The sequence below is a fragment of the Octopus bimaculoides genome, chromosome 16 (assembly GCF_001194135.2).
Source record: "Octopus bimaculoides isolate UCB-OBI-ISO-001 chromosome 16, ASM119413v2, whole genome shotgun sequence".
Classification (NCBI taxonomy): domain Eukaryota; kingdom Metazoa; phylum Mollusca; class Cephalopoda; order Octopoda; family Octopodidae; genus Octopus; species Octopus bimaculoides.
In genome coordinates, this window is record NC_068996.1 from 48,772,763 (window position 1) to 48,787,345 (window position 14,583).

The following is a 14,583-nucleotide window of genomic DNA, read 5'->3' on the forward strand; positions in this document are numbered from 1 at the left end:
AAATATATATATATATATATATATACTTTATTTAAAAGCAGCAGAAATATAACAAAAAAGTGTTACTCAGATTTTCACATTCCCGTTCATGCATATTACTCTACCTCTGGTATTTGAGTACTCTTTTTACCACCTTGTTGCACATTTATGTGCTTACTCTGGTATATATATATATATATATATATATATATATATATTAGATAAATAGAGGATTATTTATATATGTTATAATTCAGAACAAACTGTAAAAGGTTGTCATTATAGTACTCTGAGTTTTGCATGTCGGAGCGGAGAGCTACGATGCATTCTCGTTGGCGATTAATGGCAACAGATACTATGAAAAACTGTTGAATAAAAGGGAAGTTACACCCGCACATATACAAACATGTATGTCCGTATAAATGAAGGAGATGTGCGCATGAAAGTCGCACTTATGCACCAGACACAGTCTTACACTCATATACATACATATACACATACACACATGTACGCATGCACACACATATACATATAAAATATATACATATATGTACGTGTACTCTCACATGTACACATTCACACAATTAAAAAGGAAAAAGAGAAACAATGAAAAAATATATATAAAAATTTAAAAGAAAGTTAAGACATATGGGAGTCTTGTGCAGGAACAGAGTAAAAATGTGGATTCTAGCCATGATCTTGTGGGTCCCTAAACCATAACAGGTATTTTGTCACATGTGGACATGATCCAAAGAGTTTAGTTCTTGAATTTAGACATGTAGAGTGGTCCAAGGAACTTTTGCAGAAGAGCCATCTTTCCATATTACAAAGACCGCACTTGCCACAATTGTTGGTATAAGGTTTATACTTGGCTAAGATCTTCCAGTAAATCCTATAGCTGACACCTTGTTCTTTTAAGAACCATATATAACTGGATAATTTAGTAGTTTTTCATTTATTCCAGTGTCTGAAGCTTAAGGTGTGATTGTTGAACCTTACTTTGAAATTTCCCTCTGTGAGAGACCCACATATCTCTTGGATGAATCTGTGTTATTAGCATTCATAGAATTTATGATGGCTTCATAAATAATGTCTTCGGTCATACAGGCTCCATTTAGCGGACACAAGTCTTTATCCCTGCAGGAACAGCTGGCTCCGTGTTACTGTTTTGCATTGTGTGTAATTATGTTTTTAAAGTTTGGGGTTGAACTAAAACTAATTTTTAGGTTTTTCCTATTAAAGAGTTTCCTATATTTATGATGCATTGGAAAATGTCTATCTATAAACGACAAGAAATATTTACCTTTATTAAGGGTCACTTCAGGGGAGTAAGGGGTGTGTGAACCAGATAATTTTCCTGTGTCTATGTTTTCTTTTCTTTATTTCTGGCCTAACAGTAAGTGTGTAGTCTATTTCCTCTTTAAATCCACTAGCTTTAAGGGCATTGTTATATATTGGGACAGCATTATTAAATATGTTTATAATGGAGGAGGGGCTAGAAATTCTACAAATATTAACTAAATTCTTAAACACTATGAGGGTGGGGGTTACAGGAACCTACATTAATGTAATTGAGTCTATCGTTGGGCTTTCTATAGGGTTAGTAAATATTCTTTTGTAAATCTAAAGATACATCAAGGAAATTGACAACCGTCAAGTCAGCATCTATTGTTATGCTAATATCGAATGTTTTCATAAGATGGATATTATCCTTCCCAAACTGATCTTGCGCTGGTCCATTGATATTCATAGTTAAAGCCAGAGCATCATCCTTATAAATAGTGAAATATACACCAGGAAAAGCTTTCCCTAACGTGTCAAGCAGGAATAGCCCAATGAGATCGCATATGCCTGTTCCATCATATGACCCCATGCTCACATCAAAAGAACCCTCTGAGTCTGCTGTCTTGACCCACTTTGCGTTCTCATTGAAGTGTAAGGTCTTTCTAGCAGGGAAGATTGTATCCTTATCTTGTTCACTAATCTCTGTAAAATCGCTTGCGAAAGTGAGGGCTTTATCTAGAAGTTTTCTAGAAATAGATGCATAGAAATCTACAATATTAGATTGTGTAAATTTTGCTTTATTCTTATTTCTAATTGTTTTAAACCAGTCAACAACTTCTATATATGTATGTATATGTGTGTGTTTGTTTGTGTCTCTCCTGATATTAGATAATAGTTGTAAAATGATTGACACTGCCATACAAACAATGTCATTTATTTCCAATATTCTGTGGAAACAGGTCTAGTTATAGGGGAATATTACCTTGCTTCGAATCAAGTTGAAAGTTGGCACCACGAAGGGCATCTGACCTAGAAATCTGCCACAACCTCCATCTGACGCATGCAAGTATGGAAAAGTGGACATTAAAATAATGATGATAATGATGATGCTGACATTGTCCCTAGCAGCATTACATGATCCCTTTTGCATTCACAGATTATTCTGTCAAATGCAATGCTTATCTATTAACATTGTTTTGAATTAATCGTACATTATCTTGTAGCTTTGAGATTTCAATGATCTGACTGTTTGTTCTTAGTTTAACATTGCAAGGTAGGTGTGAGAGGCCAGATCTCGACAGTCTGAACATAAAACAGGTAGAATATTTGAGCCAGATATGGCCAGTTTAAATGCTAAAGGGCTAAATTGTGACCCCCTACATTAAGAGAGTGTTAACCCTCTCTTAACTATGTCTTTCATGCACCAAGAATCCTTGAGTATTTCATCCCCACCATATTGTTCTTAATTTATAATATTACTCTGTGTTTCATTCACTAAAACCATATTTATGAAAGTAACGCAGGAGTGGGCATAAGACTTTCATTAAATGACAGGATAGAGACCCCCCTTTGGTCATGAATGACCATGGAATTGCACCTAGAGAATTCCCCTCCAAGGCACAAATCTGGGCAAGATTGTTTATGAAAGACCAGCAGTCAGCCACGCATACAAGCCTTCTCCTTTCCATGCCACTGATGTTATCCAAGGGAAAGATAAAGGCCAATACAGCTTGGCACCAATGACATCACAACTCATTTCTACAGCTGAGTGAACTGGAGCAACGTGAAATAAAGTGTCTTGCTCAAGAATATAGCATACAGCCCAGTCTGAGAATTGAACTCACTACCTCATGATTGTGAGCCTGACTCTAACCATTGTACCATGTTGGTAGAATAACTCTTCATCATCATTTAATCCTTTAGTATTTAAGCCACCCTTATCTGGCCTACATATTTTCCCTGTTTATGCTCAAGCTAGCCAGATCTGGCCTCTTACACCTACCCTACAATATCATTTCTAAAGTAAAGAGTCACATCATTGAAATCATAAAGCTACAAGACCATGCATGAGTAATTCAAAATAATGTAAATATTACATTTGATAGAGTAATCTGAATGTTAAAAGGTTAACGTCTGTTTTTCATGTTGGCATGGGTTGGACAGTTTGACAGGAACCAGCAAAGGGCCAGGAACCACACTAGGCTCCATTCTCTGTTTTGGCATGGTTTCTACAGCTGGATGCCCCAGGCAAGTAATAAGTTCAAAACGGAAGCCAAGTGCCATTATTGAATTCTTGATGAATAAGGGCTGCAAACTGCCCCATGTCTCTCGTCCACAGTAAGCTACAGGTTGCTGTTGAGGAGATAACACCTTTAACAAAAGCAATGTGCACAGATGGATGAAAAAGATGGAAAAAGGGAAACCAGCTTTGAAGACAAATCACACAGTGGAAAACTATCAACTGTGTCCACTGACTTTCACTGATGGGTGAATGAAGTGGATCATGCGGACTGGCAAGTCACAGTCTGTGAGCTTGATTCACAACTAGAGTATGGTTACAATGCATTACAAAAGATGGTGAAAGAATTTGGATATTAGAAATTATGTGCAAAATGAGTTCTTTGGCAGCTGACATCTGTTTTGAGGAGAGAAAAATAGAAGGTTCCTTTGATCTGCTGAAAGTGTTTGTTGCCAATGAAAACATGTTTTTTTTTTTTTTACTCCAACATAGTGCAAAGGAAATGAAGCATGGGTAATTCTTTATGATCTGCAAATGAAGATTCAGGCCATGGAATGGTGCCACACTATGTCACCAAGAGCCAGCAATCAACACAGAAAGGTGCTCTAACCACCTGTCCAGTTGAACTGTCCCCAGTCTTCAAAGACAATGATTTGATGACATAGACGGTTGAAGGTCATGAATAAGTTGAGTCCTGCAGTGCACACCTGAATATTTTCAAAAAGAATTCAGGTGTTGGATTTATTAATGGAACAAATGCATCATTTGTGATGCAGATTATGTTGGATAGTGGCACTTATGAATAGAGGAAGAGGTATTCTACTAACATGTGCAATTTGAAAGATCTGTCATCATCATCATCATCATCATTGTTTAACGTCCGCTTTCCATGCTAGCATGGGTTGGACGATTTGACTGAGGACTGGTGAAACCAGATGGCAACACCAGGCTCCAATCTGATTTGGCAGAATTTTTACAGCTGGATGCCCTTCCTAACGCCAACCACTCCGAGAGTGTAGTGGGTGCTTTTATGTGTCACCAGCACGAAGGCCAGTCAGGCGGTACTGGCAATGACCATGCTCAAAATGGTGTATTTTATGTGCCACCCACACAAGAGCCAGTCCAGGGGCACTGGCAACGATCTCGCTTGAAAATCCTACGAAGGCCAGTCAGGCGGTACTGGCAACGGCCACGCTCAAAATGGTGCATCTTATGTGCCACCCGCACAAGAGACAGTCCAGGGGCATATTTCCAAAGGTCTCAGTCACCTTTGGAAATGTGCTGTGCGTGAGAAGACCCGGCAAGCCAAGTGAGATCGTTGCCAGTGCCCCTGGACTGGCGCTTGTGCGGGTGGCACATAAGATGCACCATTTTGAACGTGAACCTTTGTGTGTATGCATGTGTCTAGATGGATGGATGGGTAGGTAGGTAGTTAGGCAGGCAGGCAGGCAGATAAATAGATCAATAGACAGACAGACAGATAGGTAGGTAGTTAGGTAGATAGGTAGGTAGGTAAGTATGTAGGCAGGCAGATAAATAGATCAATAGACAGACAGATAGATAGATAGATAGATAAGTATGTAGGCAGGCAGATAGATATATACATGAATGTATGGTTAAGAAATTCACTTCCCAACAACATGGTTATGGGTTCAGTCCTGCTGCATGGAATCTTGGACAAGTACCTTCTACTATTGCTCCAGGTCAACCAAAACCTTGTGAGTGGATTTAATTAACAGAAACTGAAAGAAGCCTGTCATATATGTGTGCAAGTGTGTGTGTATACATGCATGCATGTGAGCGTGTTAGCATCTCCTTGCCTTGAAATCATATGGTAGCTGTAAATAAGTGTTATTGTTATGCAAGTGGTATCCTTCATTTCCAATCTTCTATGAAAACTAGTCTGGCTGTGAGGAAATATTGCATTGCTTGGAAACAGGTGAGAGATTGGTAACAGGAAGGGTATCTAGCTGTAAAATATCTTCCTATAAACTCCGTCCAATCCATGCAATCAGGGAAAAGTGGACATTAAAACATCAAAACAATGATGATAATAATATAAGGACCCCTGTCGGTCATGAATGACCGTGGGATTGCACCTAGAAAGTTCCCTACCTAGGCACAAGTCTGGCCAAGGTTGTTTATGGAGGACCAGTAGTTATTTATGCATACCAGTCTTCCCTCTCCACACCACTGATGTTATCCGAGGGAAAGGCAAAGGGGCTGATACAGCATGGCACCTGTGATGTCACAACTCATTTCTACAGCTGAGTGAACTGGAGCAATGTGAAATAAAGTGTCTTACTCAAGAACACAACACACAGCCTGGTCTGGGAATCGAACTCACTACCTCATGATTGTGAGGTCAATGCTCTAACCACTGAGCTATGCGCTTTCACCATATGTATATATATATATGAGGAGATACCCAAAAGAAACCAGAATTTTGCAATATTATTTTATTCACTTAGTTTTACACATTTACACTTTTATCGTCTTCAAAGTATCATCCATTTGAAGCAATACATCAGTCCAGATGCGTTTTCCACTGTTTGAAGCAGTCCCAGAACTCTTGTGAAGTGATTCCTTTTAACACCTCCATTGTTTTTTTTTCTTCACCTCTTCCATGTCTACAAATTCCGTAGTACCAGCTTTTGTCAGCAGTGATTACCTTTGAAAAAAAATGTCTGGATCAATTTCCAACTGTTCTTTCAGTTCACAACATACATTCAGTCATGACTGCTTTTGATCTTCCATGAGTAAGTGAGGCACAAATTTTGCTGCAACTTTTTTTCATTTTCAATTCCTCGCTCAAAATTCGTTGGCTGGTGCTCCAGGAAACAAAAGTCATATCGATAAATTTGTCAATTGTTTGGTGATGGTCCTCCATGATCAGTTTGTGAATTTTCCTGATGTTTTCATTCGTTTGGGAGGTCAATGGTCACCCTAAACAAGGTTGGTCTTCAAGCAACAAGTGACCATTCCTAAAGCATGAAAACCTCTTGTAAACTTACGTTTTGCTCATGGTAGTGTCCTTGTAAACTGTTTGAAACGTGACAACTGTTTCGGCTGTCGTTTTCCCCAGCATAAAACAGATTTTCATGGTAGCATGCTGTTCCTTCATTTCAGTCATTGCAAAATTGATGAACAGCGAAGCACTACAAAACAAAGATCCACCATGTGGCAGTATGATTCCACCTGATGCCACTGGTTGGCAGACTGATGCCTAAGGATCACATTAAGTGGATTCTAGTGGTGGAAGCCTGAACTACAATGGTCTTGTCCCACAGAGAACATTTTTGGTTACTCTTGGGTACTTCCTTAACATCAGCAAAATCAAAACCAAATCAAATGTAAATTGTAGTTGTGAGTCTTGTGCCGGTAGCACATAAAAAGCACCATCCGAACGTGGCTGATGCCAGCTCCTCTGCTCCCTATGCCAGTGGCACATAAAAAGCACCCACTACACTCTCAGAGTGGTTGGCATTAGGAAGGGCATCCAGCTGTAGAAACACTGCCAGATTAGATCGGGGCCTGGTGCAGCCTCCTCGCTTCCCAGACCCCAGTCGAACCATCCAACCCATGCCAGCATGGAAAGTGGACGTTAAACGATGATGATGATGATGATAATATATATATATATATATACACACACACACTCACACACTAATGTTGAACAGTGAGAATGGGTGCTGTATACCACATTGATAAATAAATATTCTTTATTTGTGAATTAACAAGGCTCCCAATAGTTTCATGTACCGAGTAATCTTCTATAGATTATCAAGTCTCCCATGATCTGTATATTTATTTATCCTCAAATCCCATGCTGTCATGTGTAACTTTGTGTATTCTCATCCAAATGGAGATGAGTACCAATGTTCTCATGTTGAGATTCCTCTTTATGTGAATCTATTAATGGCTTTGTTAATCCCAAATAAAGTGTATACATACATTAATGATTTTACTGCTAACCCTAAGAAGTTGGTTATGATTGAGCAGATAGATCTATAATCAAAAAGTATTGATTCTTTTTAACCTATCAAAAGTACTGTTGAATTCACATATCCGATATACAGTAAAATTGGTGCAGTTCACAACTATAGACAAGCAGAGCGCTGTTATGTTATAACTGCTCCCGCTGCCTATAATACAATATAAGGTGGAAAGCTAGTAGAATCTTAACCATGCTGAGTAAAATGCTTAGTGCAATTTTGTCCATCTTTATGTCCCAAGTTCAAATTACACCTAGGACAACTTTGCCTTTCATTTTTTTTGGGGGGGTGGGGTGATCGATAAAATAAGTACCAGTTGAGGACTGAGGACTGGGGGTTGATGTAATCAAATAAGCCCCACCCCTGGAATTGCTGGCCTTGTGCCAAATTCTGAAACTAACATCATATCAAGAAAGCTGTTTTGTGTCAAATTCTATGGTTCTCTATTAAGAAACATGATTCCACCCCAGTGTAATTTCTTGTTACCGGAAGTTATTTCTCATTTTTATTTTTTATGTTCTTTAATTTGTTTTAGCTGTTATTACCAAGGCCATGCTGGAGCACCACATTCCTATATGTTTTCATTTAAGTTTTCTTTTTCTTTTGTTTTATATCCACGTGGAAGATCCCCACTTGATTCTCTATGTTTATAATATACATTTAATTACGTACATAACAAAAATTTTGTTCTTTTATTTTTTTCGTCTTCTGAACAGATAATACTGTGGGGCCGCCACGTAGAGTCACTCTCCCAGACCAGTACAGAAGTGTGTGCACTGGGAACCCCTTGTGTTTACATGCAATGTGATGTCAGCATCAAAGAAGATATCAACAAACAGGTATTCTTTCATTCTGTCGTTCTTTTATTCTTTTACTGCTTTCAATTATTGGTCTGCTGATATGGTGATGATCCGCATTCGAAGATTTTAATCAGTTATATCAACATCAGCACTTTTCCTTGTACATATGTTACCGTCTTCATGAGGGAAAAGTGGTAAATCAACCTTGGCATAAAGGGATAATTAAAATGTTTTTTTGTTTTTGTTCCTCTCACTCACATTCATACATATCTGATGACCTCCCTAAACAATTTTGTCTACAAAATTTTACTTGTAACATTTTGATTGACCCAGAACTATAGAACTTAAACAAGACTCTGTGTGTGTGTGTGTGTGTGTGTGTGTGTGTTTCCTATCAATAATGGTTTGATAAGTGCCAATGCAGAAACCTCTCAGCCCTTGAATCACCCTGTAACTTCTGCCGATTATTAATAAAACACACACACACACACACACACACACATGTAATTATTCCACAGCATGTCTTTCCCCTTTCACTCACTGTACATGCATATTCAAGGTGTTTGAGCTAAATTTGACAGTTTGCCTAAAAGGAAAAAAAAAACACAATACCCCATCCCAAATAAAAGTATTTAAAGTTTTTCATTAACATTGTCAATGTTTTAACATTACACAAGTTGGACAATTTGTTGAGGCAGATTTTCTACACCCTGAAGCCCTTTCTTTCACCAATCCTCACCTGTTTCCAAGTAAAGGTAATATTTCTTCAAGATCAGACAGTTTTTCTCAAAAGATTGGAACAACTATCATGCAATGCCAAGGCAAGAACATGCACACAATCACACATGCGTGCACACACGCACACACACACACACACATACACACAATCACGCACACACACACACACACACACATACACATACTCACACATGCACACACACACACTCACACACACACACACAATCACACATGCATGCATGCACACGCACATGTTTCAATGATGCATGGTGATTCTTGTATTGGTGGTGCTGCCCCCAAATTTCAAAGCAGGGTTTATCAAAAGTTTTCCAATAAGATTTGCGATTAAATCAATTAGTAAGATTAATATTTATAACGAATTTGACATTTTCGATGGTTGCGCAACACACACCTTGTGCATGTGGCAGACACTGGTGTCATGCAAATGGCACCCATGCCGGTGGCACATAAAAACAACCATTACACTTTTGGAGTCATTGGCATTAGGAAGGGCATCCAGCCGTAGGAACCATGCCAAATCAGACTGGAGTCTGGTGCAGTTCCCCAGACCCTCCAACCCATGCCTGCAAGGAAAACAGACGTTAAATGATGATGATGATGATGATATGTTTATTTATGTATAGAATGGACTTCTTTCAATTTCTGTTTACTAAATCTGCTCACAAGGCTTTGATTGGCCCAGGGCTATAGTAGAAGATACTTGGCCAAGATTCCACAAAGTGGGGTTGAACCCATAACCCTGTGTGGTAGAAAGCAAACTTTTTACCACCACAACCATCCCTGCACCTATACGGAAAATATATCTAAACAAATTTAGAAGACATAAATTTCCCAACATTTGAGTTACAGCACGTGTTTACTTTACAAATTCATGTGTTATCTATCACTAACATATTGATTTCAAATTCTGACACAAGGCCAGCAGTATCAAGGGTGGTGGTGGGTAAATCGATTTCATTGACCCCAGTGCTCAACTAGTACTTCTTTTATCAACTCTGAAAGAGATGAAAGGCAAAGTTGACCTTGGCAGAGTTTGAACTCAGAATGTAAAATTAGTTGAAATGCCACTAAGCGTTTTGTCTGATGTACTAAAACTTCTGCTACCTTATCTCTCACTAACATATTAATGAAATATTGTTAATATTCTCATTTAAATATAAATAGATAATTATGGCATTATTGATCAAATTGGTAATCTTGAGCCATAAAAAAATTTCATGCAGTTATCAGGCATGTTGGAAATGAAAGAGTTAATTACCCAACAACATTGAAAATGTTGATTTACAAAGAAATAACGGCTGTGCTTGAACTGCAGGATCTGAAATCTGTATGGGTTTTGTGGCCAAAATGAAAAACTACACAATGTCTTCCCATAAAACGCTTCTTAAACAGAATTATTATGTTGGAGTTCTGCCAACTCCGCTTACATACATGTCCTAGTCTGTAACCCCTTAGCAGTTGTGGTGAAATAAATTCCAAAGGCATAAACTCATTGTTACCAAGATTTAGGAAATATTCATTTAGTCACTCGTCCATATTCTTTGAATATATCAGTCTTATATTGTTGATTTTCAGCTAGAAATGTGACCAATATATCAGACTGAATGTTTCCTCTCTGCTGTCATAGCTTTATGATAAATGCTCAGAGCTAAAACGTAAACTGACAAACTGGCAAAAGGTTTAGCCTTTTTAGAGCATCAGATATATCAATTTATAATAAAAGAACTGAGGTTAACAAAGAGGAAATGAGCTTTCAAAGAAATGATAAAATTTTCATGTTTGTTAGAATTTTGAAACAATTCCAGCATTTCTTCTCTTTAGCATTTAAATCAGCCATATCCAGCTTAAATACCCTACCTGTTTTGTGTTCAAACAGGCCAGATCTGGCACCTCATACCCACTCTGTTATGTCATTCTAAAAATATACAAAATATACCCCATTCGAATTACAAAACTAAGAGATAATGCCTGATTAATTCAAAACAATGTCAATAAATATTACATTTGACAGAATAATCTGAATGCTAAAGAGTTGATCTTTTAACATTCAAACTAGCCATATCCAGCCCTGTTGAATGTTAAAACCAGCCAGATCCAGCCTCTCACACCTACCCTACATTATTATTCTAATAATAAACAATCACTTCATCAAGATCTCATAGTTATAAAGATAATGTATAATTAATTCAAAACAATGAGAATAAATAAGAATTACATTTGACAGAATATTTGAATGCTAAAGGGTTAAATTATGGCCAAAGTAAAGGGAATAAATTGGCAGAATTATTAGAGTCTTCATGTTCTGAGATCAAATGCCACTGTGTTTGACTTTGCCTTTCATACTTTTGAGACCAATAATGTTTAAGTACCAATCGAGGTTAGTAGACTGGCAAGCAGTCATCCATGCATACCAGCCTCCCCTCTCCATGCCACCAGTGTTACCCAAGAGAAAGGCAAAGGGATCGATACAGTTTGGCACCAGTGATGTCACAACTCATTTCTACAGCTGAGTTAACTGGAGCAATATGAAATAAAGTGTCTTGCTCAAGAACACAACACACAGCCTGGTCTGGGAATTGAACTCATTACCTCATGATTATGAGCCTGATGTTCTAATCACTGAGCCATGCACCTGAAATTAACATTTCCTGTCTTTTTCTGGGGTCAGCCATTAAAATACCAGAAACGGTAAAACTTTGCTGTATATGCTCTACTGCTTTATGTTCTCAGCTCACGTGTCATGGCACAGGAGCCGAGCTGCTGCAGTGGCTTTTGGATGTCGTTGGTGGCACAGCAAAGGGAAATTTGCTGCATGGGTTACTGCTGGGATTCTTTGAGAAGAAACGAAATCATGCTCAAGCATATATCCTGGAGAGGAACTTCCCTGGTGGAGACACTCGGGAAGTTCCTGACTGAACATCATATAAACAGGTAACGGAATCCTTATTGAGTACAGTGAATCATAATCATCACCACCACCATCATCACCACCACCATCACCATCATCACCATCATCATCATCATCATCATTATCATCTTCACCATCATCATCATCATAATCATCGTCACCATCATCATCATCACCGTCATCATCACCATCATCATCACCATCATCATCATCATCACCATCACATCATCATCATCACCATCATCATCATCATCACCATCATCATTATCATCACCATCACATCATCATCATCATCATCATCATCATCATCACCATCATCATCATCATCATCACCATTTAACATCCATTGTCCATGCTGGCATGGGTTGGATGGTTTGACCGGGCTGGTAAACTGGAAGACTGCACCAGACTCTAGTCTGATTTGGCCTGGTTTTCTACGGCTGGATGCCCTTCCTAACGCCAGAAGTGTAATGGGAGCCTTTATGTGCCACCAGTATGGGTGCCATTTACATGACACCAGTATCTGCCACGACTGCCATTTTGCTCAGCTTGATGGGTCTTCTTCTCAAGTACAACATAATGCCAAAGGCCTCAGTCATTGTGACATACATATATATATCATCATCATCATCATCATCATCATCATCATCATTTAATGTCTGTTTTCCATGGGTTAGATTACTTGACAGGAGCTGGCAAGGCCAGTGGCCACACCAGGTCCCATAGTCACTTTCGGCCTGGTTTCTACAACTGGATGTCCTTCCTAATGCAAACCACTTTACAGAGTGTACCAGGTGCTTTTTACATGGCACCAACACCAGTGATTTTTACATGGCACCTTGGTTTTCCGAAATAACTACTGTTGTGCTGGGTATGTCTTCTCAAGTACAGCAATGCACCCCATATTTCAGTCCTCTGTCATCTCATTTGTAAGGCTCAACATTTTGAGATCAGCCTTCAGTACTCTGTCCCATGCCTATCTGGGTCTCCCTTTTTGACAACTTCCCTCCACTTATTTAAATACTTGAAAGTAATATTAAGAATCTGAAAAAAAAAAAAAAGATCAAAGGGCAGGGTTATCATTTTGCCTATATTTCTTTCCAAATATTCTATATTAAAGCAAAAATTTTATTATGCCTGTTTGTTCCATTTTTGTTTCTTTCATTTTTATTCTTTGTTCCTGCTGAAGCACAGTCTTGCATTTATTGTCAATAAAAACAGGACTACCTTTTAATGGAAGTAATTATATTATTACTTTCAGTTGTGTTTGTTTGTTTGTCCCTGGATAAGGTATCTCAAGTACCACTGGGTGAATTCGGATGAAACTTTCAGGGATGTTTGGCCTCATGACTGGCATGAACTGATTAGATTTTGGGATCAATCCAGTACCGGACCAGGATTCTGGATTATTTTTCTTTTTTTTTTTTACTTAACTTTTGAGAGCAGTCGGGTTCATTTTTAGTTTCATTTTCATTTAGGTTCATTCTCATTTGTGAGAGCAGTTGAGTTTATTTCAGATATTCTCATTTAAAAAATCATCTCCAGCTAATCGTTGAGAGGTCGTTAGTGTTGCCTTGGCAGAGGTTTGAGCTCTCTGAGTGATCTTGTATTATATATTATTTTTATGTGAGAAGTAATAAAATTTATCAACAAGTATGAATATATCTTACATAAAATATTCAACACAGTTACGAACAACTGACACCAATACAGTCCTTACAGCTAATCCTTGTGGACAACTTTACAGCCTGACGTGTTAAACTAACTGATACACACGCACAGTCTCGTGCTAGGTTTTTTTCTATCCCAAGTGAGCAGGTATTGATTTTTTTGCAGCCAGTTGACACATTGATCTGAGTTAAAATAGGGCAGCATTGAATAAGTTATACGTGCAACTTTGTAACTTGAAAGATGAAGACAGAAGACCTTACCTATTTAGTTGTGTTTGTGTGTTGCATATATTATTATTATTGTTGTTGTTGTTGTTGCTGTTAAGGCAATGAGCTGGCAGAATCATTAGCACACCAGGCAAAATGCTTAGCAGAATATTTCGTCTGCTGCTACATTCTGAGTTCAAATTCCGTCAAGGTTGACTTTGCCTTTCATCCTTTCGAGGTCGATAAATTAAGTACCAGTTATGTTTTGGGGTCGATGTAATCGACTTAACACCATTGTCTGTCCTCAGCACCAGTTGTCAAGTGGTGGTGAGGGGACAAATACAGACCCAAAGATATACATTCATATATACATTCATATATATAGTGATGCTATCTGTGGGATTCTCAGCTTTTTTAGCTGCTATTTCTGAACTTCGGTATATGGTGAAGCAAATATTTGCTGATCCCTTAATTATGTTTATAAATATATATGAGCTTTTAAATAAGTTCTCCACCAATAATGGTGCTTTCATACTGATGGGCTTGGTAAAAATTATTAATTATTAATTGTTGATTTATTAATGAATTAATAAATTGATAATCCTTTACCCTTTTAATTTATATATATATATATACATATATACATATATGTGACAGGCTCCTTTCAGTTTTCCATCTATCAAATCCAGTCTCGAGGTTCTGGTCGGCCTGAGGCTACAGTAGAAGACACTTGCCGAAGGTG

The 14,583-nt window shown here is 38.1% G+C and overlaps 1 protein-coding gene across 3 annotated transcripts in view; it reads left to right on the plus strand.

Annotated features, from left to right (window-relative positions):
- Positions 1-14,583, plus strand: part of LOC106870606 (short-chain dehydrogenase/reductase 3) — a 91,301-nt gene that overhangs the window by 34,777 nt on the left and 41,941 nt on the right. For all 3 annotated transcript variants that reach the window (XM_052973739.1, XM_014916738.2, XM_014916737.2), the window contains exon 2: positions 8,214-8,336. In XM_052973739.1, coding sequence (XP_052829699.1) covers positions 8,214-8,336 — 123 coding nt within the window. The remainder of the gene's footprint in view (positions 1-8,213; positions 8,337-14,583) is intronic.